This window comes from Penicillium subrubescens (genome assembly GCF_028828155.1).
Source record: "Penicillium subrubescens strain IBT 31985 chromosome Unknown utg000005l_segment0_segment0, whole genome shotgun sequence".
Lineage (NCBI taxonomy): Eukaryota > Fungi > Ascomycota > Eurotiomycetes > Eurotiales > Aspergillaceae > Penicillium > Penicillium subrubescens.
Genome location: NW_026643155.1, coordinates 4,801,548 through 4,829,546, shown reverse-complemented (window position 1 = coordinate 4,829,546; position 27,999 = coordinate 4,801,548). Strand labels below are relative to the sequence as shown.

General features: G+C 49.6%; 8 protein-coding genes across 8 annotated transcripts; 4 read left to right on the top strand and 4 right to left on the bottom strand.

Moving 5' to 3' along the window:
• Positions 1 to 334: 334 nt before the first annotated feature.
• N7473_008274 (alpha-amylase) lies at positions 335 to 2,477 on the bottom strand (the record flags this gene model as incomplete). The annotated part of the gene is made up of 8 exons (XM_057154214.1): positions 335 to 359; positions 421 to 673; positions 786 to 1,011; positions 1,069 to 1,089; positions 1,167 to 1,190; positions 1,251 to 1,846; positions 1,935 to 2,342; positions 2,408 to 2,477. 8 exons carry the CDS (start codon positions 2,475 to 2,477, stop codon positions 335 to 337), a joined length of 1,623 nt encoding a protein of 540 aa, XP_057008552.1.
• Positions 2,478 to 3,181: 704 nt separating this feature from the next.
• Positions 3,182 to 4,785, bottom strand: N7473_008273 (alpha-amylase; the record flags this gene model as incomplete). The annotated part of the gene is made up of 2 exons (XM_057154213.1): positions 3,182 to 3,832; positions 3,892 to 4,785. 2 exons carry the CDS (start codon positions 4,783 to 4,785, stop codon positions 3,182 to 3,184), a joined length of 1,545 nt encoding a protein of 514 aa, XP_057008551.1.
• Positions 4,786 to 8,493: 3,708 nt separating this feature from the next.
• N7473_008272 (Cell wall alpha-1-3-glucan synthase ags1) lies at positions 8,494 to 16,095 on the top strand (the record flags this gene model as incomplete). Its single annotated transcript, XM_057154212.1, has 6 exons — positions 8,494 to 8,850; positions 8,909 to 9,084; positions 9,140 to 15,148; positions 15,203 to 15,408; positions 15,474 to 15,987; positions 16,047 to 16,095. The coding sequence occupies 6 exons, from the start codon at positions 8,494 to 8,496 to the stop codon at positions 16,093 to 16,095; spliced, it is 7,311 nt and encodes a 2,436-aa protein (XP_057008550.1).
• Positions 16,096 to 17,267: 1,172 nt separating this feature from the next.
• On the top strand, positions 17,268 to 17,759 carry N7473_008271 (uncharacterized protein; the record flags this gene model as incomplete). Its single annotated transcript, XM_057154211.1, has 3 exons — positions 17,268 to 17,494; positions 17,570 to 17,674; positions 17,747 to 17,759. 3 exons carry the CDS (start codon positions 17,268 to 17,270, stop codon positions 17,757 to 17,759), a joined length of 345 nt encoding a protein of 114 aa, XP_057008549.1.
• Positions 17,760 to 19,040: 1,281 nt separating this feature from the next.
• On the top strand, positions 19,041 to 19,578 carry N7473_008270 (uncharacterized protein; the record flags this gene model as incomplete). Its single annotated transcript, XM_057154210.1, has 2 exons — positions 19,041 to 19,137; positions 19,436 to 19,578. 2 exons carry the CDS (start codon positions 19,041 to 19,043, stop codon positions 19,576 to 19,578), a joined length of 240 nt encoding a protein of 79 aa, XP_057008548.1.
• A 556-nt stretch (positions 19,579 to 20,134) lies between these two features.
• N7473_008269 (carbohydrate-binding module family 48 protein) lies at positions 20,135 to 22,236 on the bottom strand (the record flags this gene model as incomplete). The annotated part of the gene is made up of 4 exons (XM_057154209.1): positions 20,135 to 20,746; positions 20,790 to 21,536; positions 21,884 to 22,016; positions 22,214 to 22,236. The coding sequence occupies 4 exons, from the start codon at positions 22,234 to 22,236 to the stop codon at positions 20,135 to 20,137; spliced, it is 1,515 nt and encodes a 504-aa protein (XP_057008547.1).
• A 2,310-nt stretch (positions 22,237 to 24,546) lies between these two features.
• N7473_008268 (cyclic nucleotide-binding domain-containing protein) lies at positions 24,547 to 25,785 on the top strand (the record flags this gene model as incomplete). The annotated part of the gene is made up of 1 exon (XM_057154208.1): positions 24,547 to 25,785. The coding sequence occupies one exon, from the start codon at positions 24,547 to 24,549 to the stop codon at positions 25,783 to 25,785; it is 1,239 nt and encodes a 412-aa protein (XP_057008546.1).
• Positions 25,786 to 26,755: 970 nt separating this feature from the next.
• N7473_008267 (uncharacterized protein) lies at positions 26,756 to 27,523 on the bottom strand (the record flags this gene model as incomplete). Its single annotated transcript, XM_057154207.1, has 2 exons — positions 26,756 to 26,847; positions 26,983 to 27,523. The coding sequence occupies 2 exons, from the start codon at positions 27,521 to 27,523 to the stop codon at positions 26,756 to 26,758; spliced, it is 633 nt and encodes a 210-aa protein (XP_057008545.1).
• Between the last annotated feature and the right edge of the window lie 476 nt (positions 27,524 to 27,999).

The window sequence follows — 27,999 nt, the reverse complement described above, 5'->3', positions numbered from 1 at the left end:
GGAACAGGCAGTCTTGTACAACACGTGGATACGAAATGTTTCACCGAGCCTCTGCCGATTGAGGGACCACCCGGAAGGAAGCAAAACGTTCAGTGTGTCTCAATAATGGAGAGTGTTTCCATTTCACCGTTAGGGCTTGGATTCAGGGCCAAACAAACAAGTGACTGTGGGTATCCCAAGTGTGGCCAGCGGAAGAGGCGGTTACGATTTTACCACATGAGTTTATGGGTAGCCCCAACAAATGTGCTGCCCAAGGAGCCAACTGGAATTTTTTTTTTCCAGTTGAAAATTATTATTCATGATTAAGTGACTCCGTCGAGTTAGTTACTAACAATCAATAGTCATAAATGTTTATGTTGCTGGTGATATGTCTGCGTTAGCGTGGGCTAGAAAATAGGGGTAGATAGGGAAAGAACATACAACTTGTCCTCAACACCACTACCAGCGACTACGGCTGAATCAATCCAGACGCTGGCACTCATAGAGTTGACAGGGAAAAGCCCATAACCCCGTTTGTCGATAACGACCGCCCCCGGCTGGTGCCCTAGTATATCTATCCACCGCTGGTTCGTATTTTGCCGACCAATGAACATGCGTTTTTTGGCCGCGCCTGCGTTACTGATAACGCAGGCGAGACCAGAACGGTGACGAGCATTCCCATAGCGAACAAAACCTGAGACATCAGTCAGGAACGATAAGTCCAAAATGAAATTGTAAATTTTGAAATTAAGGGGTAGGGGGAGGGGGAGGGGGAGGGGGAGGGGGAGGGTGGTGGAAAGACGAACCGATGCAGTTTGGTTGGTCGAAATAGTCTTCTTGTTCGCCATAGGCATATAGTTTGCGTGCTTTTGTTAGAATTGGAAGCTTGCCATTGCACGCTGGCGCCATCGGGGGCGCAGTATTTCCACCTCGTATGCCATAAATGTCTCCGTAGAATACACACGGGTGGCCTTCTTTACGGAGAAGTATCAAGGCATAGGCTAGCAATTTGAAGTCTGATGCCACTGGAGTCTAGTTCTCCTGTCAGCTTGGTTATGATTAGATGGAAATAGCTTGGTGGAGGCTCACCTCGAGCATTTGCCCTGGTTGCTTTTAAGCCATAAGCAAGAAAGTCAATACTTGAGCCCAACAAACTTAAAGTCAAGGCCTCGGTTGGCGCCACTTACCGTGTCATGATTGGCGACAATGGTCTTCAAAAGTCAGTTTCTGAATATCAGATGGGACGAGCTGAAGAAAAGAGTGTTTCTTACCACAGCCTGGTCCGGCCTGCGCTCAACCAAGGTATCTTTGAAGATATCACGGAGGTCTGCACCGGGTATATGCGACAACTTTGAGAAATTCTCAATCAGTGGAACGTCATAAGCCGCAATGTCATACTCGAGCTTCTCCAGGTAGTCCATGATAGCCTGGACATTGCCGGTCCAATACTCTCCGATCACGAAGAAATCCGGATTGGCAGTGCTGCGAATATGGTTGACAAAATCCTTTTGGAACTTCGCAGAGAAATGCTTTGCTGCGTCCAATCTCATCCCACTGAGGGATAATGTATCTGTGATCCAGGTTCCCCATTGTAGGATATCTTCGCGGACTTCAGGATGCGAAAGGTCAAGGTCAGCAAACATGAGGTAGTCATAGTTTCCATTTTCCCCAGACACATCGGAGGCCCAGTTCTTGTGGGGGGCATGGACTTTGTAGATAGCCTGGTGTTTGCGCTTGTCATCCCAGTCGACGCCGCTGAAATGTTGCCAGTGGTACTTCATCGAGCTGTACACGTCGCCACGGCCACTGAAATCAAAGCCCACCCAGCCGTCGATTTCCAACGGCTTGGATATTTCGACATCCCTTCCTGCAAGTTCCAAAATTAGCCGTCCGAACCTTTTTGTTTGTTGCTGCGCCAGATTTGGACTGGAGGGCAGTGAATATTCTCAACTCACGTTTAGGATCTACTTCCACTGCCTCAAAGCTCTCTGGGAAATCAGCCCCAGCCTTGTGATTGAGCACCGCATCCCAGATGATCTTGATATCCAAAGCTTGAGCTTGGCATACCAAGTCCTCCAGCTCTTTCCTAGAGCCCCACTTTGTCGAGATGGCTCCCTTTTGATCAAACTCCCCCAGATCATACAAGTCGTAGATATCATAGCCATTACCTGCAGGGTCCATTCCCTTGCATCCCGGGGGAACCCATATCTGGTCAACGCCTAGCGCCTTGTAATCCGGCAAAGCAGCCTTCAATCGATTCCAATGCCGCCGATCGGCAGGAACATGCCATTCAAACGCCTGCAGAATTAGCGTATTATCTGGCGCAGTCCACGAGGGGAGTTGATCAAGGTTTTTGGCTGCTTCTAATTAAGATAAGCTACAAGTCAGAATGATAGTATTCAGAAACACGTTATGGGAAATAATTGACCTTCTTTCTCTTTCCAGACTCGCTGTCTCCGCCGAAGTGGCCGATTCCAGCACGAGAACAAGGATAGCATCAGGGGCTTCGGCCTTCGGCACACAGTCACACAGTATGGAAAATATTGCTAAAAAGATGAAATGCAACAAAACCAATGAAAACGCGAAACCAAGCGCTTCTTAGAAATGGAATAATTGTGATTCCTCAATTTCCAAATTTAGTTGCATCTTGACTGCAAAAGAATATCCACTCAGGATGACGGATATTTGGTTACCTAAGAGTCCGCTGGGATCCGCAGGGTTCAAGACATTGAAGACAAGTGGAAACCCGAAAAATTCAACAAGTGGGTCTCTTCTTAAGTCCATTGTAAGACATACCATACCACCACTGACCACTTACAGATTGAGGACACCAGTAAGACAGCCCCCTATATCCCGGGCAAAGTCCGGTCGCATCCACTGTGTCATACCTATATTTTCACGTCCAGATTATGCTGACGATAATTTCACAAAGCGTTCATAAAGCGGTATATTCAGAAGAATGGGTCGGTGGAAACAGTGGAAAATATGTACATGAAAAATTAATAATAGGAACTCGCGAAAAAAATTGTCGACAAGGGCAAAAAAAGAGACGCGACCGTGAGTAAGGCTGGCTACCAGAAACATAAAACAATCAAATCGGCACGGAATTCATCGAGGGATATCAGGAAGAGAAAATTCAAGATCACAAGCACACTCGCTAATGCGAGATACAAAAAAAAGAATGTGGTTCACGCTAAGAGGGTTAGACTAGGCCTAATAACATTAAGCTCAGCACGAGTGTCAGCAAAAGTGGTTGCTTAATGTTAGCGCTTCCTTTATTTCTGGCCCCCGAAGCCGACGATCCAGATCCACGACCCGTTCGGATATCGGCGTAGGAAATGTTGCTTGACGAATAACCGCATAGCCCACTGCCCTCTAGCAGCTTGCTTGGGAACAGAACTCGGGGCTCTCCTTTATCCATGTCGACGTGGAGTTCACCTTTCTCATTGACCAAGTAGGTTTTGCAATTCAACACTTCGGTCACGGCCGTGCCGGCATTGTAGGTGACTGGTAACATGAGGCTGTAGGGCTTGCCTTGGGTGCCTTGGTTCGATAGAAGCATGATGACCTGACGTCCCTCGACGCCCTTGGAGAAGGCCACTTCACTGCTGCCCGTGTAGATGGAATGCGTCTGGATGTCAACGTAATCCGGGTCCAGGCGATAGGCATGTTTCCGGATCCCGTTTAGCGTCGCAATGAGTTTGTAAAGGACCGTGTCATTGTTGTACCCAGTAAGCCAAATTGCTTCACGATTGAACGGGGTGCCGGATCCATCCAAGTGTTGCTCTTGGCCTTGATAGAGCATCGGAACGCCATCAAACAGAAGTGTGAATGATATGATATTTTTCGCAAGCTAAATCAGTAGAGATTTGGTCAGAGATAGTGCATGATATTCGGCGCAGTTGCACGTACCGATATATCCGATGTGAAGTTTGCGATGCGTTGGAGGTCATGGTTTTCAGAGAAGGAGACCATTGCAGTGATATCAGGGCACGCGCGTTTCATCACCTCCACTGCATTCGGAAGCTTGGTAATATTGCCCGTGGTGAACGTATCAATCATGGCGTAGTAGATGGGGTAATTGGGCATACTCCCAATATACTTGCTTTGATAGTCACAAACAATGCTAACGTTGCGCTCAAGAACCTCCCCAGTGACATACACGCCAACTTTATCTCCAAAGTTTTTCAAGAATCCTGGACTGACGTGCTTGGCGGCATCAATTCGAAGCCCATCAATAGAATACTTCTGAATCGTGTCCGTAGCCCAGTTTTCCAGGAGTAGCTGGACATCGTTGTGTTCAGTGAACAGGTCAGGCAGCGCCGTCTCGTTATCTCCTGTTTGACAGAGCTGGGCCTCGGTAAAATCTTCCCAATGCACAATCTTGCAGTAGGGATGGAAATAATCTGCATTGTTGAACGGCGTGAAGACCGAGTAGTCGATGTGCGTGGCAGGGTCGCTACCATTGGTCATGTAGGCCATGTTGTTGATGACCGTGTCCATCATCAGGTACATCCCACGCGCATGCAGAGCCTTGCTGAGGTCTAGCAAGTCTTGAGATGTTCCAAAATGCGAATTCAAATCATATATGTCCAGCGGCCAGTATCCATGGTATGCCTCGCCATAAGAAACCCGACCGTCGATGTTTTTGATGATCGGAGAGATCATGACAGCATCGAATCCCATTCCTTGGATATAATCAAGATGATTGATGGTTCCTCTCCATGTTCCTCCACAATAGAGTCCCTCTTCAAGATCACAGGGAGACGTGGTAGACCCATCGGTGCGCGCAAACCGATCGGTCATGGTTTGATAAACAGATCGTGACTTCCATTCTGATGTTTGTGCAGCGAAAGTTGAACCGAAGAGGGTTGAAATGGAAGCAAGGCCTGCTAAATAGCAGATTGCGGAAGTAGGCAACATAGCGTGCCTTTAGGTCGCGCCACAGTCGTATTCAGAATCAGGAGACAGAAACGCGACTGCAAACGTCGAAAAAGAGTGTAGATATTGGTTTTGAGCGAGTGACAGGGTTAACGAGTGTGATAAGGAAAGAATGACAGTGAACTAGGATTTGAATCACATGGAAAATGAGTGTAGAGGGGATGGGAAAGTCTGGAAAGGAAGGAATGAAGCCGACCCCTGGGGTAAGAAAGGCTGCAGGCAAGAATCACGGTTAGAGTTCGCACTGAAGAATTCGGGGTAAAGACCGGACTCTGTGGCAAAAGCCCTAGTCTCTGGGGGTGCTGGGGCACTGGGTCAATCTGTGACTCTGGGTGCATCTTTCTTGCGTACTATTGCCGGAATCTATCATGCTACCGCGGTAGGTGAACCCGCCTAGGTGTGATTAAGCCTAGTCTCACGACTAGTTGCGATCTGAGCTTCGTGGAGACATGGTCACATGGATTATTGCCCTAAGGCATGAATAATGCTTCCATGAACAAGTGGAAGTTCAAAATATGCATTTTTCTGTCTCGAATCTGGGGTGTTGGAAATGTTCTTCAGAAGAATCGAATATGCGGAGTAGCATATCCGAGGAGGGGTGGTGCCTGGCGCAATCCATGGAATGGGAACACTACGAGAGATATGGATGAATATATGCTACGAGATAACTCGAGGCCAAGGCCCAAGCCTAGACCTAGGACTTACGACGACACGTACACTTCATACGAGCCTTGTGGCTGTGATGGAAACATTGTGGATGTTTTGCTTGCATGGATGAGACGAAAATCGTTTGATTCTCCGAATCCTCGAGTCAACTTCAATTCTTTGGAGTCTGAAAAGCGGCATTCTTTGCGAGAGTGAGACATCTGCGGAGTACTTCCCACCGGTTGATTCATGAGTGCGGCCAAAACCGGGAAGATGACGGAGTTGAACGTGGCTCCTAATCCGAGACAAGGTGACAAAGTGGCACGCCTTGCAGGCCAGCGAGTTCCATGTTTCCTCAATTATTATCCAGCACGATGTCGAATGTCGGCATTAGCCCGGAGTTTTATAGTATATCTATGGTATTGTGATAATAATCATTACATTATGTTGCTCTTGCCAATTACCTACGCACAAGGTGTCCAAGGATGGGATTGTTCAGTAGTTATTGTATAACCCCTCGAAGTAGGCTAACACAGGTAGGTTAGGATGTGACAATGCTGACATTACTATTAAGTGATGAACCGCGACTCCGTGAGACTACCGTGATTGGAAAAATCCTATTGCAGGAGCTGAGCACAGATCGATTGTTATTCGGCCTTTGAGCAGAATCCAATCTCCATAAAAGAGTTCGAAAGGATTTGGAAGCGAACAATGCGCCTTGGCTACAAAATGACAAAGAGCCAACCAACACTATTGACAAGATCCACTGATTTGTTGGTATTTTATATTCGTTATCTGTGTACCTTGATACATAAAAGGATACGGTAATTCTCAATTCGGTTAATTCGCAGCGGGTGGCTGTAATTTCGCGGCGGTATGCAGGATTTCGGTGGGTATTTTACATGGTAATTCTGCGGTTCCGCCTCTCAATCTCCATTGGTTTCCGGTCGATCTCAGGGTCCAATGTCCTCCACGAAAAGAAAAAAAAATCAAATAAAATCCAAAAATAAAAAGGAGAGTATCCATCCTTCATACTCGATATGTGATGCCCAAGGGTCCAGAGAAAATTTAAACAACTAGAACTTGGAAAAGAAAAAAAACAAAACAATAAAAACCAGAGGATGCATGTACTACTGTAGCTTCGTTATCAGGCCTATATAGACCTAGTGCGAAAAAAAACCCACTAGAGCCTGCATACCGACTAGCGAGGCTCAGTCATTTCTTAGCCATGCTTATGATAGGGACGCAAGGGTGGGATTGCCGTTGCCACATGGTATACCACTATCGTCGAGTTTTCATGAACAACTTCTCTTGAGAAAATGTTCGACCTATCCTCCACCCCATACCCCTAGCCAGGATAGAAACGAAAAAAAGAGATAGCAAATAGCTCCACAGAACAGCGAGAAAAGGGCTGAGCATCAAGAGGATTCAATTGGTCTCGGAAGACAAAGTCAAAATAGCCAAGGACAACATGTATTTCACCATTCTTTTTCCAACCTCTGACGCCTTACCGGGCAGACATATGCCTGAGATAAGCAGGGGTCAACGGTAAGTGGCTTTACGATCAAGCCATGGTCAATATAGATGTTACCTTAGAATATCCCCTTTACACAGGGATCTGTCGAAATTTCAAGCCAGCAAAATGAAAATTACATGTCTCAGTAGTGCTGCCCTAACGACGCCCGGGCTCGCCGGAGAGACCCACCGGCTAAGCCTACCGAAAGAGCTTCCACGTATGTACCGAAGATTGCATCAATTGCGGGCCGTATGTACGGCCGTATTGCTCTTATCGGCGAAATTCTATGTATAGGTACCGTCCGATCAGGGTTCGCATATATCGGGCTGAGCAAGAAATACGAGTCACACCGAGCGCTTATCAAGGTCCATTTGGATGTCGAACCTACACACACTCGGCTAGAATGACTGGAATTCCAGCTAGAATAGTGAACATTATGCTCTTTTGCGAGAAACACACTTAAAAAAACAAAATATCTACTCTCGTGTCGAACGTTCTACTCCAGAGGGGATATGTGATTCAGGACCACTTTTGTTGATTCACCTCGATGTGGATCTGTCTCGGTTCGGAGTATTCGGTTGGAAATAGTCTAGATGGAGCAGCGTACTGGTGAAACCGGACTGTCAGAGAAAGATACATGGTCTGTAGCCCTATGGTCTGGATCCATAAAGAGACTTTCAAAAGGCTTTCCACCGATACGAAGTGCCAACTCGGCCTATTCTGGTGATTCTCGCGGCTTTTACCCGTCAAACCACGAGTGAGCTCTTGGCTGCGGGCCCATACTCGTGCAAAGACGAGTTATGATGCATCAATAATCTAGAAAAATCGAGCACAATTGCAATTTTGAGCCTAGTTCGAACTGTCGTAGTAGACCCTAGTGCATCCAATGCATCCACTGGCACCGAAAGACACGGACATCTCCATCACCGCCAGCTTTTTTGTAACCGTAATCAGCCTCATTCGTTTACCCAGGGGTTTCATTTGCTCCAGAATGATACCTTGTCGGTCTTAACATTTATTTTTATCTCGAGCTGAACTTACACGCCACTAAAATGGCCAGTATCTCATCACTGTCTTGCTGCATCTGACCTTTTCCCTCCTCTACATTCGTTTCCTCCCATCGTATCATCTTTATCTCTCGTTTCCTCTGCAAAATCATTGGCATTTTGTCCTCATTACGTTTCTCTGAGCGTCGTCCTCTCGTTTCTTACTATCTATCGTTATCTCTCTGCATCTGTGAGAATCTGGGGATTCCAACGAACCATTTGCAATTACCCCAGCTCAACCTAGCTCGGCGCATGTCTACCTCCACCTGAGAGCCTTGAGTTCCTTTTCCTCTTCCAAGAGGCTCTTTGGAGGCCTTCACAGACACTGGAGAATCATCAAGCATTCAAGTCACTCTCCCTCTTACCATGAGGTGGCTACTCTCCAGTGGGCTTCTAGCCTTATTCGCAACAACGTCAACATGCTGGCCGTACGACGAGTCTTTACTCCAGTACAATCTCAACCAGAACAAGACGGCCACAAATCCCGCCCACTATTGGGGAGAATGGCCAGATCACAAGGGGAAGTACCATCCATCTCCGGATAACTGGCGATTCCCATTCTATACACTGTTCTTGGATCGCTTCGTCAACGGCGATCCTACTAATGATAATATCAACGGCACATTATTCGAGCATGATTTGGATTCAACCCAAATGCGCCATGGTGGTGATGTCGCTGGCTTGGTTGATACCTTAGACTACCTGCAGGGAATGGGCATCAAGGTATGAAGAACTTAACCCCACAGATGATTCTCCAACAGCAAATGCTTACAAGCTATAGGGTCTCTATCTGGCAGGGACCTCCTTGATAAATCAGCCTTGGGGCTTCGACGGATATTCTGCTCTTGATACAACCCTCCTTGATCAACATTATGGTACTCTTCAGGTATGGCGCGATGCTATTACCGAGATTCACAAGAGGGGGATGTATGTTCTGTTCGACAACACTATCGCTACGTAAGTATTTCTTTTGGATGCTATGCGCAAGATTAGTCGCTAATTGATCTCAAAGCATGGGTGATCTCATCGGATTCGACGGATATCTCAACACCACGACGCCCTTCTCCGAGAAGGAGCACCAGACAACCTGGAAGACTGAGCGTCGCTACGTGGACTTCGACATTGGAAACACATACAATGAAACTTGCGATTATCCTCGTTTCTGGTTTGAGGATGGATACCCTGTCAATGAATCTCAGACTGCCCAGCTCGTTGGTTGCTACGACAGTGACTTTGACCAGTACGGTGACATTGAAGCTTTCGGTGTGTTTCCAGATTGGCAGCGTCAGCTTGCCAAATTCGCATCCGTGCAGGATCGTCTGCGTGAATGGGAGCCCAGCGTACGCGAGAGATTGATCCGTCACTCTTGCATGATCATCGCGTCTCTGGATATCGATGGCTTCCGGTACGATAAGGCCACTCAGGCTACGGTTGATGCGCTCGGAGAGATGTCTCTCGCTTACCGAGAGTGTGCCCGTGCTGTTGGAAAAGATAACTTCTTCATCGCCGGTGAAATCACTGGTGGTAACACCTTTGGTTCCATTTACCTTGGTCGCGGTCGCCAGCCGAACCAGTATCCCAACACCACTACCGAGGCTATGGCAATGACCAACGAATCCGATTCTCAGTGGTTCCTACGTGAGGTTGGTCATGAGGCCATCGACGGTGCGGCCTTCCACTATTCCACATACCGTGCCCTAACTCGATTCCTCGGTATGGACGGTCAACTTTCCGCCGGTTACGATGTGCCTATTGACTGGGTTAATGCATGGAATGAGATGCTCACCTCGAACGATCTGGTTAATGCCAACACTGGTAAATTCGATCCTCGACACATGTTTGGCGCAACCAACCAGGATGTGTTCCGTTGGCCTGCGATCCAATTTGGTGTGGAACGACAGCTGCTGGGCTCCTTCGTGACCACTATCCTGATCCCCGGTATCCCGCTTCTTCTCTGGGGTGAGGAGCAAGCCTTCTATATCTTGGACGCAACAGCATCCAACTATATTTATGGCCGACAGGCAATGTCAGCTGCAACCGCCTGGAAAACACATGGATGTTTCTCTTTGCAATCCTCCCAGTACTACCAGTGGCCTATTGAGGCTGCCAGTCAGGGTTGCAATTTTGACAACGTTACCTACGATCACCGCGACCCCTCCCATCCGGTTCGCAATATTATGAAGCACATGTATCAGCTACGCGAACAGTTCCCCGTTCTCAACGATGGATATACCCTTTTAAACATGTCCAAGCAGACGTGGGGCGTGACATATCCCGGTTCCAACGAGACAGTCACCGAAACTGGAATGTGGTCTGTTCTTCGTAACCTCAACACCGAGGTCCAGGATTTCGGTTCTGATGCCAAAAATTCACCCGTCTGGCTCGTCTACCAGAATCTCAACAGCACTAAGGACTACACATTTGATTGCAAGAGCGAAGATGGTGCTCTTCTATCCCCATTTGATACGGGAACTCGTGTCAAGAATCTGTTCTATCCCCATGACGAGATTGAGTTGGTGGATGGACCGAAGAAACTTGGGTTGAGCGGATCGAAGAAATGGAACGGTTGTTATGGTAATCTGACACTGAAGCCATACGAGTTCCGTGCATATGTCCCCATCGATCTGTTCCAGAAGCCTCGCCCCATGATCACCGGATTTACACCCGGTCATGACCATCCTCTGCTTTCGAGTGTGGCGCCAGATCAATCCGAAGAGGTGCACATCGAACTCGAATTCTCTGAAGCCATGGACTGCGACTCGGTGACGAACGGTTTGTCCATGAGCTCATCCACTGAGAGTGGAAAATCTCCCACCATCAATACCAAGACAATCAATTGCGCCAGCATTCCTGCCGGGGAGACTCAATGGACTGGACAAATCCCCAGCGTCTGGAGGTGGAGCGCAAATCTGACTGGCGTGTACAACGGAGTTCACAGGCTGACTGTGAACAACGTGACCAGTGCCGACAGAAATTCGTCTACAAACGCAGTTGACAACTTCCTGTTCCGTATTGGCCAGTTTGACAACCCCATGGTCTTTACCTCTGCGAACTATTCGAGCAGTCTGCTCCACCAGCATGATGGTAACAGCACTCTCTTCATCCAGCACCACGCTGCCGGTGCTGACAAGTACCGGTACTCTACCAACTGGGGAACTACGTTCTCTGACTGGCAGACTTACAAGGGTGGAAATGATACAATTGATCGCCTGGTCTGGACTGGCACCAAGAAGCAAGATTGGAAGGGAGACCATGTGCGCGTTGAGTACTGGAGTCGCTGGACTGGGAGCAGCTCCTACGTGCAAGAAGGCGACACCAACTGGGTTCACACAACTCAACGACGCTTCCCTCATGCTTTCTTCAACGGCCCATACAACCAGTATGGATATGATGGCGGCCTTGACAATGAAATCCAGCTGGATGCGCTGGATGGCTACTGGAAGTATCATTTCACCTCCGAATGGCCCGCCGTTGGACAAATCAACATCTGGGGTATCAACCCGGATGGAAAGCCCGACCAAAGCTGGGTGTTGGGTGATATGGACAATGATAGTGTGCTGGATCGGATGCCTCCTTCGTCTCTTTCGAGCACATTGATCAACATCACTGAGCCTCCACCAGCGCCATACCTTTCATGGAGGCTGCAGATCAACGATGGTACTCAGCGCTTCCATCTCCTGCCCGTTGGACATCGATCCACCCAGATCGTCATGTTCGTTCTCTTCTGGATCATTCCCGCCTTGACTGGTGCTGCCTGTGTCTACATCTTCATGATGTCTTTCTATAAGGTCAAGTTCAACGAAGTGGGTGTTAGCGAGAAGTCCAGTCTTTCCCCAATGGTCTTCTTGAAGAAGCTTGCTCACGGTCGCTCTGGCGATAACTCTATCAATTCTCTCATGCGCATCGGCAACAAGGCCGGATTCATGCAAAGCACCACCGCACTGGGAGCTGCTGGTGCTGCCGATAAGCGCCGCATGGTTCTGATTGCTACCATGGAGTACGATATCGAGGACTGGGGCATCAAGATCAAGATCGGTGGTCTCGGTGTGATGGCCCAACTGATGGGCAAGACTTTGGGTCATCAAGATCTGATCTGGGTGGTTCCTTGCGTTGGCGGCGTTGACTACCCCGTTGATGAAGAAGCTGAGCCTATGGAGGTTACCATCTTGGGCAGTGCCTTCCAGGTCAAGGTTCAATACCACCGTCTTAACAACATCACCTATGTGCTGCTCGACGCTCCGGTCTTCCGTCAGCAATCAAAAACCGAGCCTTATCCTGCTCGCATGGACGATCTGGACAGTGCTGTGTACTACTCGGCATGGAATCAGTGTATTGCTTTGGCCATCAAGCGTTTCCCCATCGACCTTTACCACATCAACGATTACCACGGATCCGTCGCCCCTCTCTACCTTCTTCCAGAGACCATTCCCGCTTGTTTGTCTCTCCACAATGCCGAGTTCCAGGGTCTTTGGCCTATGCGTACTCAAAAGGAGAGACGCGAAGTCTGCCAGGTTTTCAACTTGGACGAGGACGTCGCTCGCAAGTATGTGCAATTCGGTGAAGTTTTCAACCTTCTCCACGCCGGTGCTAGCTATCTTCGGGTCAACCAACAGGGATTTGGTGCCGTCGGTGTCTCGAAGAAGTACGGTAAACGTTCTTATGCTCGTTACCCAATTTTCTGGGGTCTTCGCAAGGTCGGCAATCTGCCTAACCCGGATCCTTCTGATGTTGGAGAGTGGACCAAGCAGCCCGTCACAGAGGCCACCGTTGATCCCGAATATGAAGCTGGTCGTGCCGAACTGAAGCGTCAGGCTCAAGAGTGGGCTGGACTCGAGCAAAACCCGGATGCTGACCTTCTCGTCTTTGTCGGTCGTTGGTCTATGCAAAAGGGTGTTGATCTCATTGCTGACGCTATGCCTGCTGTCTTGGAAGCACGCCCCAACGTGCAACTCATCTGTATCGGACCAGTGATTGATCTCTACGGTAAATTCGCCGCGCTCAAGCTCAGCCGTTGTATGGAGGTGTACCCTGGCCGAGTCTTCTCGAAGCCCGAGTTCACTGCTCTCCCACCGTTTATCTTCTCTGGAGCTGAATTCGCCCTGATCCCGTCTCGTGATGAGCCTTTCGGTCTTGTTGCAGTCGAGTTCGGACGTAAGGGAGCCTTGGGTATTGGAGCACGTGTTGGTGGTTTGGGTCAAATGCCAGGCTGGTGGTATAACGTGGAATCGACATCTACGTCCCATTTGCTCATGCAATTCAAGCTTGCGATTGATGCTGCGCTCAACTCCAAGACGGAAACCCGTGCAATGATGCGTGCTCGATCTGCTAAACAGCGTTTCCCCGTTGCTCAGTGGGTGGAGGACCTTGAGATTCTTCAGTCCACCGCTATTGCAGTCCACGAGAAGGAAGTTTCCAAGGGCCATGGCCGCCCTGTGACTTCGTCTGGCACGAGCACTCCCAATGGTACATTCACACCCACTGGTACATTCACACCAAATGGTACATTGAGATCGGTTAACATGGGTATGACGCCAATGAGCCCACTGCCTGCCCCAGGAATGAATGCAGCATTGCAACATTCCCGAGATAGCAGTTACTCCAGCTTCAACCAGGTCAGCGACTTGGGATCCCAGAGGATCTACAGCCGTGATATCAGTCCCTCGGAGACCGAACTGCCCAAGTCTGGCCTGAGTCGCTCTCTGTCGCTGGGTGTTCGCTCAGGTCCTGGCCATCGCTCTCGTCGTGGCCGCAACGGTCAGACCGAGGGCGACATTCCAGAGTCTGGAGACAGCAGTGATGCTGTTGAAGAGACCGACGATGACGAGGATAGAGCTCACAGTGTTTACGGTGACGACGAGTACACTCTTACTCCTGCTCAGCTAGAGGAAAGTCGACGGGCCCAGGCTGCTCACAGAGAAGGCATCGTCTCGTACTCTTCTCCCTTGAATTCTCCCCGACGCCGCCCCAGTGATGAGTCTTTGCACCCCCGATTCCTCTTGCCTCCTACCAGTCCTGGTACTCCTCCCGCTTCGGATGCGCTTCTGCTTCCCCCTCGTCCTTTGGGAGAAAGCCACCGCTTCAGCAATGCATCTGTTCTTTCTCTTGACTCCGTCGTTGGTGGTAAGAAGGATTTCAAGCTTCAGAAGGTTGATCCATTCTTCACTGACGGAACCGGCGAGTACTACCACAACTTTGAACAGAAGTTGCAGAGTCTGAATGGCTCCAACTCTGAAGGCCAGCTGTGTATCGAAGAGTTCTTGGTCAAGAGTGAGCAAGAATGGTTCGACAGATTCCGCGACGCCAAATTGGGTCGTCACAAGTCCCCCACGCCATCGATCTTCCGGTCGAAGAACAACGCCTCGCCCGCCGGCGAGTCTTACAATGACGGTCTCTCTCACATCGCCCTGAGCGATGACCATGACTCTGATGACGACGAGTTCCTGCTGGGCAAAGACTACGTTCCCCCTACTGGACTTAAGAAGTGGATGCAGATCAAGGTTGGCGACTGGCCCGTGTACTCGATCTTCCTCGCTCTGGGTCAGATCATCGCTGCCAACTCATACCAGATCACTCTTCTCACTGGTGAGGTGGGTGAGACAGCCGAGAAGCTGTACGGTATCGCTACCACCTATGCAGTGACTTCCGTTTGCTGGTGGATGGTGTACCGTTACTTCAAGTCCGTCGTCTGTCTTTCTACTCCGTGGTTCTTCTATGGTCTTGCTTTCTTGTTGATTGGTTCTGCTCACTTCGAGCCGAATTCGTTCAATCGTGGATGGATCCAAAATATCGGAAGTGGTTGCTACGCTGCGGCGTCTTCTAGCGGATCTATCTTCTTCGCCTCCAACTTTGGTGATGAGGGTGGTGCTCCTGTCGAAACCTGGATTTTCCGCGCTTGCGTTATCCAAGGAATTCAACAGGCGTATGTCATTGCACTTTGGTATTGGGGCTCGACTCTGAGCAAGGCTTCCAGCGAGGGTCTTTTGACCTCCGACAACACCATCTCCAACACCTGGAAGATGAGGTACGTATTCTATTTATGAGGTATATATGAATTCGCAGCTAACATTGATGATAGTGCTATCTGTTACCCGATTGCCATCCTCCTTTGGGGTATTGGTCTTCTCCTGGTCTTCGGTCTGCCCAACTACTATCGTCAGAAGCCTGGCAAGGTTCCATCCTTCTACAAGTCCCTGTTCCGGCGCAAGATCGTCCTCTGGAACTTTGTCGCCGTCATTCTGCAAAACTTCTTCCTCAGTGCACCATACGGTCGTAACTGGAGCTGTAAGTTCCATCTCTCACCTCCGCGTTTAGAAAGTTCTATAATTACTAATTTCGTCCTCTTCCAGTCCTGTGGAGCTCCACCCACGCCCACGCATGGCAGATCGTCATCCTCTGCATTGTCTTCTTCGGTGCGGTTTGGTGTGTGTTCCTCTTCATCATCAGCCGATTTTCGAAGAAACACAGTTGGTTCCTTCCCGTCTTCGCCTGTGGCCTGGGCGCACCTCGATTCATTCAAATCTGGTGGGCCCTCTCTGGCATTGGCTACTATCTCCCCTGGGTCGGTGGAGGAATGACTGGTGGTGCACTTGCTTCGCGCAGTCTCTGGCTGTGGCTGGGAGTCTTGGACTCGATTCAAGGCCTCGGCTTCGGTGTCATTCTCTTGCAGACCTTGACTCGCGTGCACATGTGCTTCGCACTCATTGCCTCGCAGGTGCTTGGTTCCATCGCAACCATCTGTGCCCGAGCCTTCGGTCCTAACAGCGTTGGCCCGGGACCTATATCCCCTGACATGACCAAGGGTGCCCATGAATTGGCAAATGCCTGGTTCTGGGTCGCCCTGTTCTGTCAGCTCCTTGTCTGGTAAGCTATTCCTCCAACATGTCGCCTGCATGAAACAATCACTAACAATTAATTTACAGCGCCGGCTTCCTGCTCTTCTTCCGGAAGGAGCAACTTTCCAAGCCCTAATCTTGTTGTTCTCTTTGCGCGCGCGAACTCTCGCACTCGCTGTTTATCTGAGTGCGAGAGTAGTATATACGGCTTATACCCTCTGTCTCGCTTCACTCTCCTTATGTGTTCTATTTTCAAGATGGCGTTTTTTGGGATCGGATTTACCTTGATTATATACGCCACCCTTACACGATTTACAACGGCACTTGACGCATGCCATGCCGAGCCAGTTTTATTCCTTTTGATCTTTTTGTCATCTATTGGCGTTTCTTACAAGGCAGACTGTCAGTTGGTAGTCATGTTATACTAGATACTACATACATATCTTAATAATTCTTGTTGTGATATCCTCAACAAAAAGAAGATCTTCAATGTAACCTGGTCATTACTTTGTAGGCTTTTACAGATGTTCCTTATTTCTCATGCTAGGCTAACAACTGCTGGAAAGTCATGTCGATGATAGTCCCAAACCATCCCAGATCGATACAGGTTGGTGGGTTAGTACTGATCCCCGGATATTTTTCCAACTTCATGGTTATCTCTGAAAGACACGAGTGTCTTCTTCCAATTATAAATCCTAGAGAAGAACATATTGAAGAGACTTGGTTTTAATAACTCGACCGGGCCCGCCTGCAGAATCAGGCACCCACAAGTTTTGTCAAGCCACCTCGTTGACTGCGCCTCATTTAGAAGTGCCAAGCACAGCCACGATTAACCCCCCAATCGAATCAACGTCACAGGGGGAGGGATTGTTCTTCGGTTCAGAGGGGGAAATGCCCCTGACCAGCAGAAGATTCGTTTCGCCTAGTTTCAGCCAGTTATCTTGAGAATCCTTGCGAGTTCGACAAATGACTTAGCGCATTTATTTCTCTCTCTTCTCTCACTTGCACAAACTATTTTCGCTTACCAGGCAGCATCATAAAACGCGCCGAGACAACCTTGGCCAAGCCCTGCCTGCATCCACTCTGGCACACGACACTCGCTGGCCCTCCCTCTTCCTCGGCGCCATACCGTCTTTAAAGACTCCACCCTCCGGCGTCATTAAGGCTGAGTCCTGACAGACTTCTTCTACGCCACGCCACGTCCACCATCCCTACAGACCTTATCGGCCCTATCTTGAGCAGCACCCTACTAGGCACTCTTCTCGAAACCTTACCCTACCTCTATACCAGAATCCCTATCCATCCACCATGGCCAAGTCTAAGAGCAAGGGTAGCAACATTCTCCCCCTTGTCCTACTCCTCCTCTTCGTCGCAGTCCTTGCCGTCGTCGGCTATGTCGTGTACACAATCGTTCAAGATGTGAGCAAGAATACGCGCGCCAAAATGGAACGCAAGAACATCGCCTTCACCAAGGATGGGATGAAGGTTCGAGTGAAGGAAATCCAAGATGAGCAGTACAAGGATCGGACGCAGAGGTGAGAACCAGCTAGCTTTTCTTCCGTTCTGAATTCTCCTTGGATCCTCAAAACTAACGAGTTTGTTCATTCTAGCGTCCTGGTCAACATGTGGAACCAGACCAAGTTCCCGGCTTATAAGAGTCGTCTTTGGGATATGTCGGGAGAAAAGGCGGGTGAGGGTGTTGAGAAGCGCAAGCCGTAAGTAAAGTCTTTTATTGCTTCGAGTCTGGTGTACTCAGACTTATCTAACATCTTTACTCATTTCTTCAGACACTCGAAGTAATCCGTTTCGACTGCAGCTCCAGCCTACGAAATTCCATCCGCGACATGACTGGTTCCTGTCAATATCTTCCATTCTTTTCCTTTCTCAAGGCCGGTCTCTCTGCCAAATCACCCGGCTATACAAACATACCATTATCTTTGCTTTCTGCTCTTCAGCATGGTATATTTGATGCAACACATGGACATGGTCTCGGACTTTTTTTCGTCTATGCTCATTCTATATGTCCTGCATTTTCTTTTCTTTTTCTGATGTACATTTGTTTTTTCCCTGCTTATTATTCGTCCACGTCCAAGGCAATGCGTCACGCCACGATGTACGATGATGCCCTATACCGAGCTATTTCCTGGTGGACTATCAATCATTCACCGTGCCATTCATACGAAGTTGAGCTCGGACTTGATTTAGTTCTGAAAGTACTTTCTACCATGTAGCCTTTTCTAGAGCCATGAATTTGCATTCCCACAGCGATCTAATTCTAATTTTATTACGCAGAGACTATATTACACTTGCTCTAGTATTATGCGCCTACCCAACTTGGCACCCTCGGGCCTGAGGCTTCCCTCTCGTACTCTTTACAAGGGCTAGATCGTTCTTAATATAGTGGACCACATTGATTCAAATAGCATGCAATAGTACTTAATTCTCCTACATAACAACAAAATAACTTGTAATCGATACCAATCTCTTTTATTACTGCCGGATCTGGCACACATAGACCACCATAACGCCGATAGACACTACCCACAGACTCGGCAGCCTACAACCCGAGCTATCTAGCCAACCATCATCAACGAAGTAAATCAGAGCAATCACAACCACGCTATCCTAACATTCGTATTGAAATCATCTCATACAATAATCTCTCTTCACCCCTCCAAACCCACACAGACCACCCATGTGCCCACAACTACCTACCCCACGGCAAAACCAACCGGGCCGATCGGTGGACCACAGTCTTCATCTGCGTCATCATGATACTATAGAACTCTCACAAACTCAACTCGACGAAGCCGGTTCTACAGGACAAGATCGAGAACGGATGTCGATTCATGAATAAACTAATCTTCAATTTCATCTTTAATCTTTAATTGAATTAACCCCGATACACGATACTATACTATACTATGCTCTAGTGCTTACAGCAGATTGAATTGAATTGAACAATCTGCCACTCATTCCCTGCATTACAAAGGCGACACAATCTGCACCAGAGGCGTCCTTGACTTGAATTGGGACAATTATCTTAATCCCACACGAATCGCATCACATCGCATATCCAACATGTGCGACGTACCCTTCTTCCCCATCTTCCCAATCTGTTTCCAATGCGGCACTGATCAGAATCCGTGTCATTGTAAGGTCGTTGGACCGACGTTGGGTATGTCTATATGCCCGCTCTCTTTCTTGTCCTAATTTCCTGCTATTCAAATTACGCGCGAATAAAAGGAAAGGAATGCGATACTGACATATTCTTTCTCCTCGAAAAGGATTTTGTTGTACTATCGTCGCAGCGGTACGTATTCTCAAAGATGTTCCTCCGAGTAACATCCGCGCATACACCTTTCAAGTCCAGTCCGTCCAGTACATCCCTAGCAGGTTGCTAACACCGTGTGATATTTGACAGGTGATTTGTTGGCCGGCATCGATTTTCTGTGGTTGTGGGTGTACACAAACAGGTCGAGAGTATGATCTTTCTCCCCTAAATACTCCCCTTTCCTTCCCTCGAAGCGAAGATAGGGCTAACAAGGGAAAAATTACTAGTGTCCTGGGTTATCCGGTGAAACTCAATGGGAAAGTTAGTAATGCTATACCCTTTTGACGGGGGCATGGAAGCTGGTGAGACCGATATAAAGGTCCGAATTGGACAGATCCGATTGCAGGGATATGGAACGGAACAGGCGTCAGGGTCGATTTTACATTTAGGACTTATGGTATCAGGAACTACGGAAATACGAATAACACCTTTTACAAACTACTCCTTGATCATGAGCAGAGAAAATACCAGGAAGAGATATTAAACTAAACCAGTATTAGGGTAGAGTAAACACTTGCAATCAGAGTAAATCACAGACAGGGCTTGCTGGAATACAATGCGGAGAGGGCGAGAGCAGTGCAGTGCAGATGAGGTATCCAGATCAAAATATAACAAGGCGCAAGAAGGAGAAGAATAAAACAAAACAAATCGTCACAAGTATCGTCGGCCGACTTGTCGAAACGAGACATTCGACGAAATTCACAAACAAGATCCTCTTTTTCCAGCTTTCTTTAGCGTCGCGGTCTAAAAGCCAGCTAGCAGTTAAGGGGATGTGTCCACCCATAAAAAAGACAAACGGTCATCGGAGGAATTCGAAGAGTAGAGTGCGAGTATGATCCATCTACTTCAGCTTCTCCTTGAGCTTGCTGAAGAATCCACTCAGGCGCTTCTTCTTTTTCTCCTCCTTGGCGTTAATCTCACCAGCACCGGAGGTATTGGCGGACTGCTGGGCTGGCTCGGGCGTCGACTTGGCGGCCGTCTCGGACGTAGCCACGCCAGTGGTCACAACCGGTGCAGTCTGGGTCTCGGTGGGCGCTGGCTCGGAGGTGGGTGCAGCAGAGGTGGGGGCAACACGGCCGGGGGGAGGTGTAGAGGTCGGAGACACATCGGTAGAGTCGATTGGGGGAACAGCCAGGCTAGCACCGGGGGCGGTAGCAGCAGTAGCAGCAGTAGTGGTCGGAGCTGGGGCGCCGGCAGACTCCTCCACGGGAACGGTCTTCTGCAGCTCGCTTTCCACTGCCGACTTCTCTTCCACAGCCTCCTTGTTAGCAGCCGCCTCGGGGTTCTGGTGGGACTCAGCGATCGACTCCTTCACGATCTGAGGGACGTCGGTGACAGGCACAGCAGCGGTGGTCGGTGCCGGAGCACCGGTAGATTGCTCGACAGCAACAGTCTTGTGCAGCTCATTCTCCATGGCCTTCTTCTCTTCCACGGCTTCTTTGTTGGCAGCCGCCTCGGGGGTTCTCGTGAGCCTCGGCAATTGAGTCCTTCACCACCTGGGGAACACTCTGAGCAGGCTCGGCAGTGCCGTTAGTCTGCTTGTTCTTTTCAAAAGGGACCTCGGCCGCCAGGGCAGCAGTAGTCGAGGTAGGTGCCGCAGACTGAATCGTGTAGCCGGGGTCAGCCATGGCGGCCTGTTGGGCAGGGCCACCAATGCTGGTCTGGGTTTGATCGGCCTGGGCAGCCCGCTGAGCAGGACCACCCATGGGGAGACTAGATTCGGGGATGAGGTTCTTGGTGACTGGAGGCACGGTGAAAGCACTGGAGCCGGCGGTATCACTCTGAGTGCCAGCGCTGCCGAGCGGCACACTGTCGCCCTTTTCATATGACTCCTTGTCCAGCTTTACGGTCGAATCCACGGTGTTGCCCGAGATGGAGCTGAGATCCGGGACCTTCTCGCCCGGGGCCAACTTGATCGGGTTGCCATAGCCACCGGAGGCGGGAATGGGATTGACAGACAGGATCTGGTCGGACTCCTGTCCCGGGGTGTCAGGGAAGGCTCCCGGTAGGCCACCATTGGGCTGCTCCTTGGGGACCTGGGCAGTGAGGGCCGCCGTGGTGGAATCGGGGGTCACACCAGACATGATGGTAGGTGTGGTGACGTCGTGGGTGGCAGGATCTTGGGTCTGGGTCTGGGTCTGGGTCTGGATGTCTTCGGGAAGCAGCACGTTGTTGATGTTATCGTGTCCGTCGTTTTCCTCTCGAGCGTGGCTATCAGTGGTCCAAGTGCCGTCAACAACAAACTTGAGACCTCACGGTTAGCAAGATCAGTTCAAAGGAAAAACGGGAGTACCCCTCCGAGAGTGTGGCGCTTCGCCCGTGATTTTATAGTTTTGGCCCTTAAGAGGAAAGAGGGGAGAGGGGAAGAAGGGGGCGGGGATGACGTCAGCGGTAAAATGAAGCGTCATGGAAAAGCTGGGGGGTTGCCTAAATCGGCCTGAAAATTGAGGCTGTTCATGCTCACCGCAACGGTTTTATCTATGCGCGCAAGCCACAAATGATGACGGAGGCTTGGAAAGACGGGACAATTGAAAGGGCTCAGAGGTTCTCCGGAGGGGCACACACAAAAAAAAAAAGAACTGGCGCCTACCTTGTATTGGATCTTCTTGTCTGCAGGCAATGCGACTTCTTTGGAGAAGATGTCGCCCACCCGGTCCAGTTTCACGGTCTTACCCCAATCATCGAATGTACCGGTGACGAACACCTCGTTCGCACTGTGAGGCCTACATGCAAATGCGAGGAACCGACCAGTCAGCGCTCCAGCCCTAGCTGTGTGTCTGTGCCACGAGGGAGAAGATTCGAACTCATGTTGCGTATGGAAAGCGGGATCTCGGAGGGTTCTTGTCTCGGGCGCTAGAAAAGCTCACGAGCCAGCCCTCCCAGTGTTCCCCGGTTTGCCAATCGCATGGGTCAAACTCACCATTTGAAGGTAAAAGTCCCCATTGCGGCTGAATTGGATGGTCAGCTGCCTCACGTCAGGGTGAGAAAGGGGCAGAGGTGGGTAGAGTATTGGTTGGGAGGGGGGAAAAGGAAAAGAGAAGGGAGTTTGGGGCAAGAAAGCGCTGAGTTTCCAAGCTTCGCGCCCAGTTTCGGGTGGGGGTGTGACACAGGCCATGCACAGACGAACCCAGCTTACTTGGTACTTTATCCTAGAATCAACCTCATATATCAGCATGCTAATTTACTAGCTATGATAATTGAGGGCTACAAAGGTGTGATTAAGGAGATAACGGAATAATGAATGGACCCGAGTCTCATTGATCCAACAAGGCTGTGCTTAGGCATCTATTCATCGCAATTCTACACCGCTAAGTTCATCCCCATAGCTCGTTAGTCGAGCTGGGTCTGCTTAGTCTAGAGCTGCCCTCACCCGAGTGGGATTGTGGCTTGAACTTTCTCCTTCTAGACCGTGTTGTGGCTAGTCAGGTATGGCAAGAATTGACTGCACAAAATAATTCACAGGTAAAAACTATTGAAGGCAAGGGGAAACGAGAAGGATAGAATTTTTGCAGGGCTGCATTGATGACGCATTATAGAACAGAGTTCCTTCAATAATACTGTATGTACGGAGTACTGGAGGGATGAAAGTTTGATCCCAGAGTTGGTGCTCCCTAACGAACAGGCCCGATCGACACTACCCGCCCGGTCAACCGATTACTACAGTAGTAACTAAGACGAGTAGCCTAGGCAAACGTGTAGTAGAAAAGATAATAGTCAGGTTGAGAAAACTGTAGAAAAAGAAAATAACAGCCATTGACCAGGTGCTAGTATTAGAAGCTATTTTTTGCTGTAAATTGAATCTATCCCTCGAGTCATATGTGACTTACTTAATGATGGATGGCTAAATCCACTGCCATAGGCTGGACCCAAGTGGGCCAAGCTCGCCCGGAAACGGCTCTGTCGGGGCAAATGCATGACTTCAAGAGTCATGACCACCTCGACCTTCTCCTGAGTCCTGGTCGCCTATAGGTTCCCCGTAGCTCAGATAGAAATTCGCCATCGTAGTATCGTACCTTGCGCCATCGTCCACACTTCCCTGTCATGGTGAACACCACTTAAAAAGTATGAAATGTACAAGGTTCTTAGATACTGTACTTGTTACGGACACTGGGTGGAGTTCTTGCCACCGTCACCTTCGAGTGCACCGATCATCTTCCTTCGGAACCCGCAGGTGTTCTAGAAGACACCTGGAACCCCCCGTGACGAAGCTTTTTCTAGGTCGCAGCCAGGGTCGTGTGCTTCACCTGGTTCCATCGGTCTTCCCAAGTCTTCCTTTCAGCCATGATAGAGTTCCCCACCATTCTATAGTTTCTCGTCTGGAGCCTATAGTCTCGGCTACAAGCTTGCCCATCCACTCGGAGACGGGCAGTGCCCTAAGATGGGAATGAGTGACGTCGATCAACTCGTCCATCGATTCGGATTCGTTGACAGGAGTGCGGGAAGAGGAGGGGGAGAGCCGAATGGTACTATTAGGCAGTAGGCACAGTAGTCGACACTGCTAGCCAGTAGTACATAGTTAATAGACTAGACGGTCGACACGGTAGACTGAGGATGATCGACGAGAAGAAGCTCAGACCAACTCGCCCCAACTTTACTCCTCTTTGGCTACCAACAGGCTACCCCTCCCTCCCTCTCTCTTCTGTCCACCTCTTGCCTCATTCCATTTTTCTCTCCTTCTTTTCTTCCATACTGCTTCTCTTGAACTTGAACTGGGCTCTTTTGTTGGCTTTCTCGCAAGCCCATTCTCGGCCCATTCACCCACCTTGCTTTCTTCTCCTTTCACTACACTTTAGGTCAGTATCGCTTTTCTTTCATTCTTCTTGCCCCGCTGCAGCTCGTGGCAAGGTCCAGATATGATCCCAGCAGAGCCCCCGAAACAACAGACTAGCACCCTTTCATAGCCTCTTCCTTTCCCAATTAGAGTCATCCACCCAACTCACCCCCCTCACTGCTGGACCGGAACTTGCCCCTCCATTCTTTCTGGTTGCCGCCTCTTTCTTAACTCTGCACCTTCCCGTCCACCTGCATCTCTCCCAAGTTATTACCGAATTATTTCTCGGCACAAGCTCTCCTGATCAGGTCTGCAAAAACCTCCTAACATCCTCCTCCTTGCAGAGCTATCAACCATCCTCACTACCCCGCGACGAGGTCTCCATCCGACGCTTTCTCCCTCTCTCCCCACTTCCCTTTTCCTCATCCACCTTCACCGTGGCCGGAGTGGCGGCCTCTCCGGCCCCTACAGCCTATACAGTCATGGCACAAAACTCTTTCCCGGGGACTAACCCCTTCCTCGACACTAGCGCCAAAGAGAAAAACCCCAACATTCAGAAAATCTCAGAGGAGGAAGAATTCGAGGTGACGTCACCAACCGATGTGACATTCAAACAGGCCAACACCGGTGGCGCGGCCATCTTTGGAGGAAGTGCATTTGCAGAGGGCGGTTCACCAGCCGGAACAGGTGCTGGAGCTTCACTTTTTGGCCGGAGTCCTTTTGACTCGGGGCCTCGAGGCGGGGCAGATGGTGGCGACAATGAGCAACCCGCTGCACTCCCGACTGGTTCAGCACACCACGGATTTCCCAACAACTATGCGCTGGGTCGGCGAACTTCGGTGTCGGCAGAGTCATTGAACCCCACGTCTGCGGGATCGGATAGCTGGACACCTCCGCACCATCCCAAGACCGAGGACCAGCTGGCCCGCTTGAAGACTGCGGTCAGCAACAATTTCTTGTTCTCTCACCTGGACGACGACCAATTCAAGACTGTTTTGGACGCTCTAGTTGAGAAACCCATCCCGGCAAAGGATATCAAGGTGATCTCCCAGGGCGATGCGGGCGACTACTTCTATATTGTCGAGAAGGGTCACTTTGACATTTACATCCACCCTTCAGGCTCCGTGCAGCCAGGACCTGATGGTCTGGGCAACAAGGTAACTTCCACTGGGCCTGGTGGTTCCTTTGGTGAATTGGCCCTCATGTACAATGCTCCTCGTGCCGCGACTGTGATTTCCACCGACGCGAAGAGCACCCTCTGGGCTCTGGACCGGATCACCTTCCGACGTATTCTCATGGATTCGGCTTTCCAGCGGCGCCGCATGTATGAGGCATTTCTCGAAGAAGTCCCTCTGCTTTCCTCCCTCAAGCCCTATGAGCGTTCTAAGATTGCCGATGCCCTGGAGCCTATCAAGTACCCCGCCGGGGCGACCATCATCACTGAAGGCGACCCTGGCGACGCTTTCTACCTCTTGGAAGCTGGTGAAGCCGAGGCCTTTAAGAATGGTGTGTCGGTGAAGAACTACTCCCGTGGTGATTACTTTGGTGAATTGGCCTTGCTGGATGATAAGCCTCGGGCGGCCAGCATCATCACCAAGACTGATGTCAAGGTTGCCCGATTGGGTCGGGACGGATTCAAGCGACTGTTAGGACCGGTGGAGGATATCATGCGTCGAACGGAGTATCAATTGGATGCAGCCAACACCCCCGTGTCCAAATGAATGTGATATGATACGAAAGCGAATGGACTATGGGAAGACAAAAAGACGGAATTGAATTGGATGTATGTGGCCTGGGAGGGGGGCTGTTTCCCTCTCTTTTCTATGTCCACCTTTCGACATTCTCATTCTCATTCTTATATTGATTCCAAAGTTTGATTGTTCACCACCTCTGCGTGCTATTAATTTCCAGTTTCATGTTACACGACTCTCTCTTCTTTTCTTTCCCCTCGGATTCCCGCCAGACCCCCAATATTGATCAGACTACGTTCTCTTTTATGACTACCACACTTCCTGTATCTACAAATCTCTTTTTGTTTTTTTTTGGTTACGTTTCGCCTTCAGCTTGGTGTCCGCCCCTCGCTGACTAGGTATATCATCTTGTTACACTATCGTACCTTGCTGGCTTGCTCTTTGAATTATTTGATTGGGTCTGCTGTATTCGCAGGACTGCGCAAATTGAATTAGAATTTAGTCATTTTTGATATTATCACTGTATCCTGTGTCTGCTGTAGAAATTAGATGGTCATTGTTCTCACAAAGTGGGAGGAATATTCTAGAAACGAAGTCGAATCACTGTATGTATGCCATGCTATGCTATCTATGCTCTCCAAATGCAATTAAACACAAACTCCAAAATGCACATCTCCCTCCCAGTATTGATAACCCAACCTTGCACCAAACACCATACTCATCCACCACATCCATATCCAACCCCTCTCTCCCAATCCAATCCAACCCTACCTATGAATATTCATCTCTAATTATCTAGCAACAACCAAATCACTCCGAACAACCCACTTCTCCCCACCCTCCACCACCCTCCCCTCATGAACCATACACCGATCTCCATGCCGATGCAAAAGCGCCATACCCACCTCGGGGGCTACCGCAATCGATTCTGGATTCGGGTTCGCGCGCGTCGCGTCCGGGTAGAAGACTGTTTCGCCGCCCGTGCAGGTTGTTAGGTAGATTAGGAGGGTCCAGGTTGTGAGGGCCGGGGTGGATTTTGATTTTGTGGTTGAGGGGGAGGGGGATTGTAGGTTAGGGTGTTGGATTCGTCGTCTGTAGAGAGAATTGGATGTGAGTGGTGAGTGTGATATGGGAGTAGGAGATTGTAAAGTAGGTAGGTAGAGTCGAGTATATGGAAAGGAACGTGGAAGGTGGAATAGGAATTGGAAGTAGAATGATTGAACGTACAATGCTGAGCAAAGAATTGACCCTTTGAGTAACGGTAGATACGTATATTTGGGTTCAACCCGAGTGGTCGTCCACCCCATGTCTCGCGAAGCTTGTCTGCTTTGGCTTGTTCGTCTTCTTCCCTTCCTTTACCCTCATCTTCAATTCCATCTCCATCTTCATATTCATATCCATCCTCCTCCTCCTCATCCTCATCAAACCTCTCCATCACCAACTCCCTTAACGCCGTCCCACCCCACAACATCTCCGCAAACCTCGCATCCTGCACCTGAAACCGATCATTCACACGTACAGCCTCGTCCTTCTTCGGCCGGCCGGGTGTCGTCGTCAGCGGGAGGTTTGACAGGAATGAGGCGTAGGTCTTGCAGAGGGTTGCTGGGAGGAAATTGCGGATTAGGTAGATCTGGTCGGGGACGAGGGGGGTGAGGTGTAGGTCTGTTGTGGGGAGGAGGGGACGGAGGGGTGGCCAGTTTGGTGGTTGTGTGGGGAGGGGTTGGCGGGTTGGAGGGGGTTTGGGGTCGGATTTCTTTGGTTTGGGCATGTTGGAGGTGGACTGGACTTGGTTAGAGAGTGGTGAAGGGGAATATTGTGAGAGGAGGGGTAGAGGAAATAGAGTGAGGGATGATGGATGGATTGTGGTGCTGATAAGATTGGGACTCGGGTTGTGCAGGTGATTTTTGGTTTGGGGGGAACTTCTCCAACGGGTGTACTCCGCTCTTGTTCTCTTTCTATTTCCAGATTAAAAGCACTATCAGGTATAAACCTAAATACTGTTTTCTATTTTGATTATATTATATGGGTTTGAGGATTCCTTGCACGTGGGGTCTTTCAATTGGAATGACTTGGATGCGAGTTGATCGTCGGGGTTTAAGCTAAAGAGTATACGTTCCGAGTCTTGCAGCGGAGGCAAGCCACTGGATGTTGCGAGAGGGGTTGACTCCACTTTTGGTTTTCCGTCGGGCATGAATTGAAGATCAATTTACTAGACTATTTTCTGTGTAATTTGAGATTGTCCTT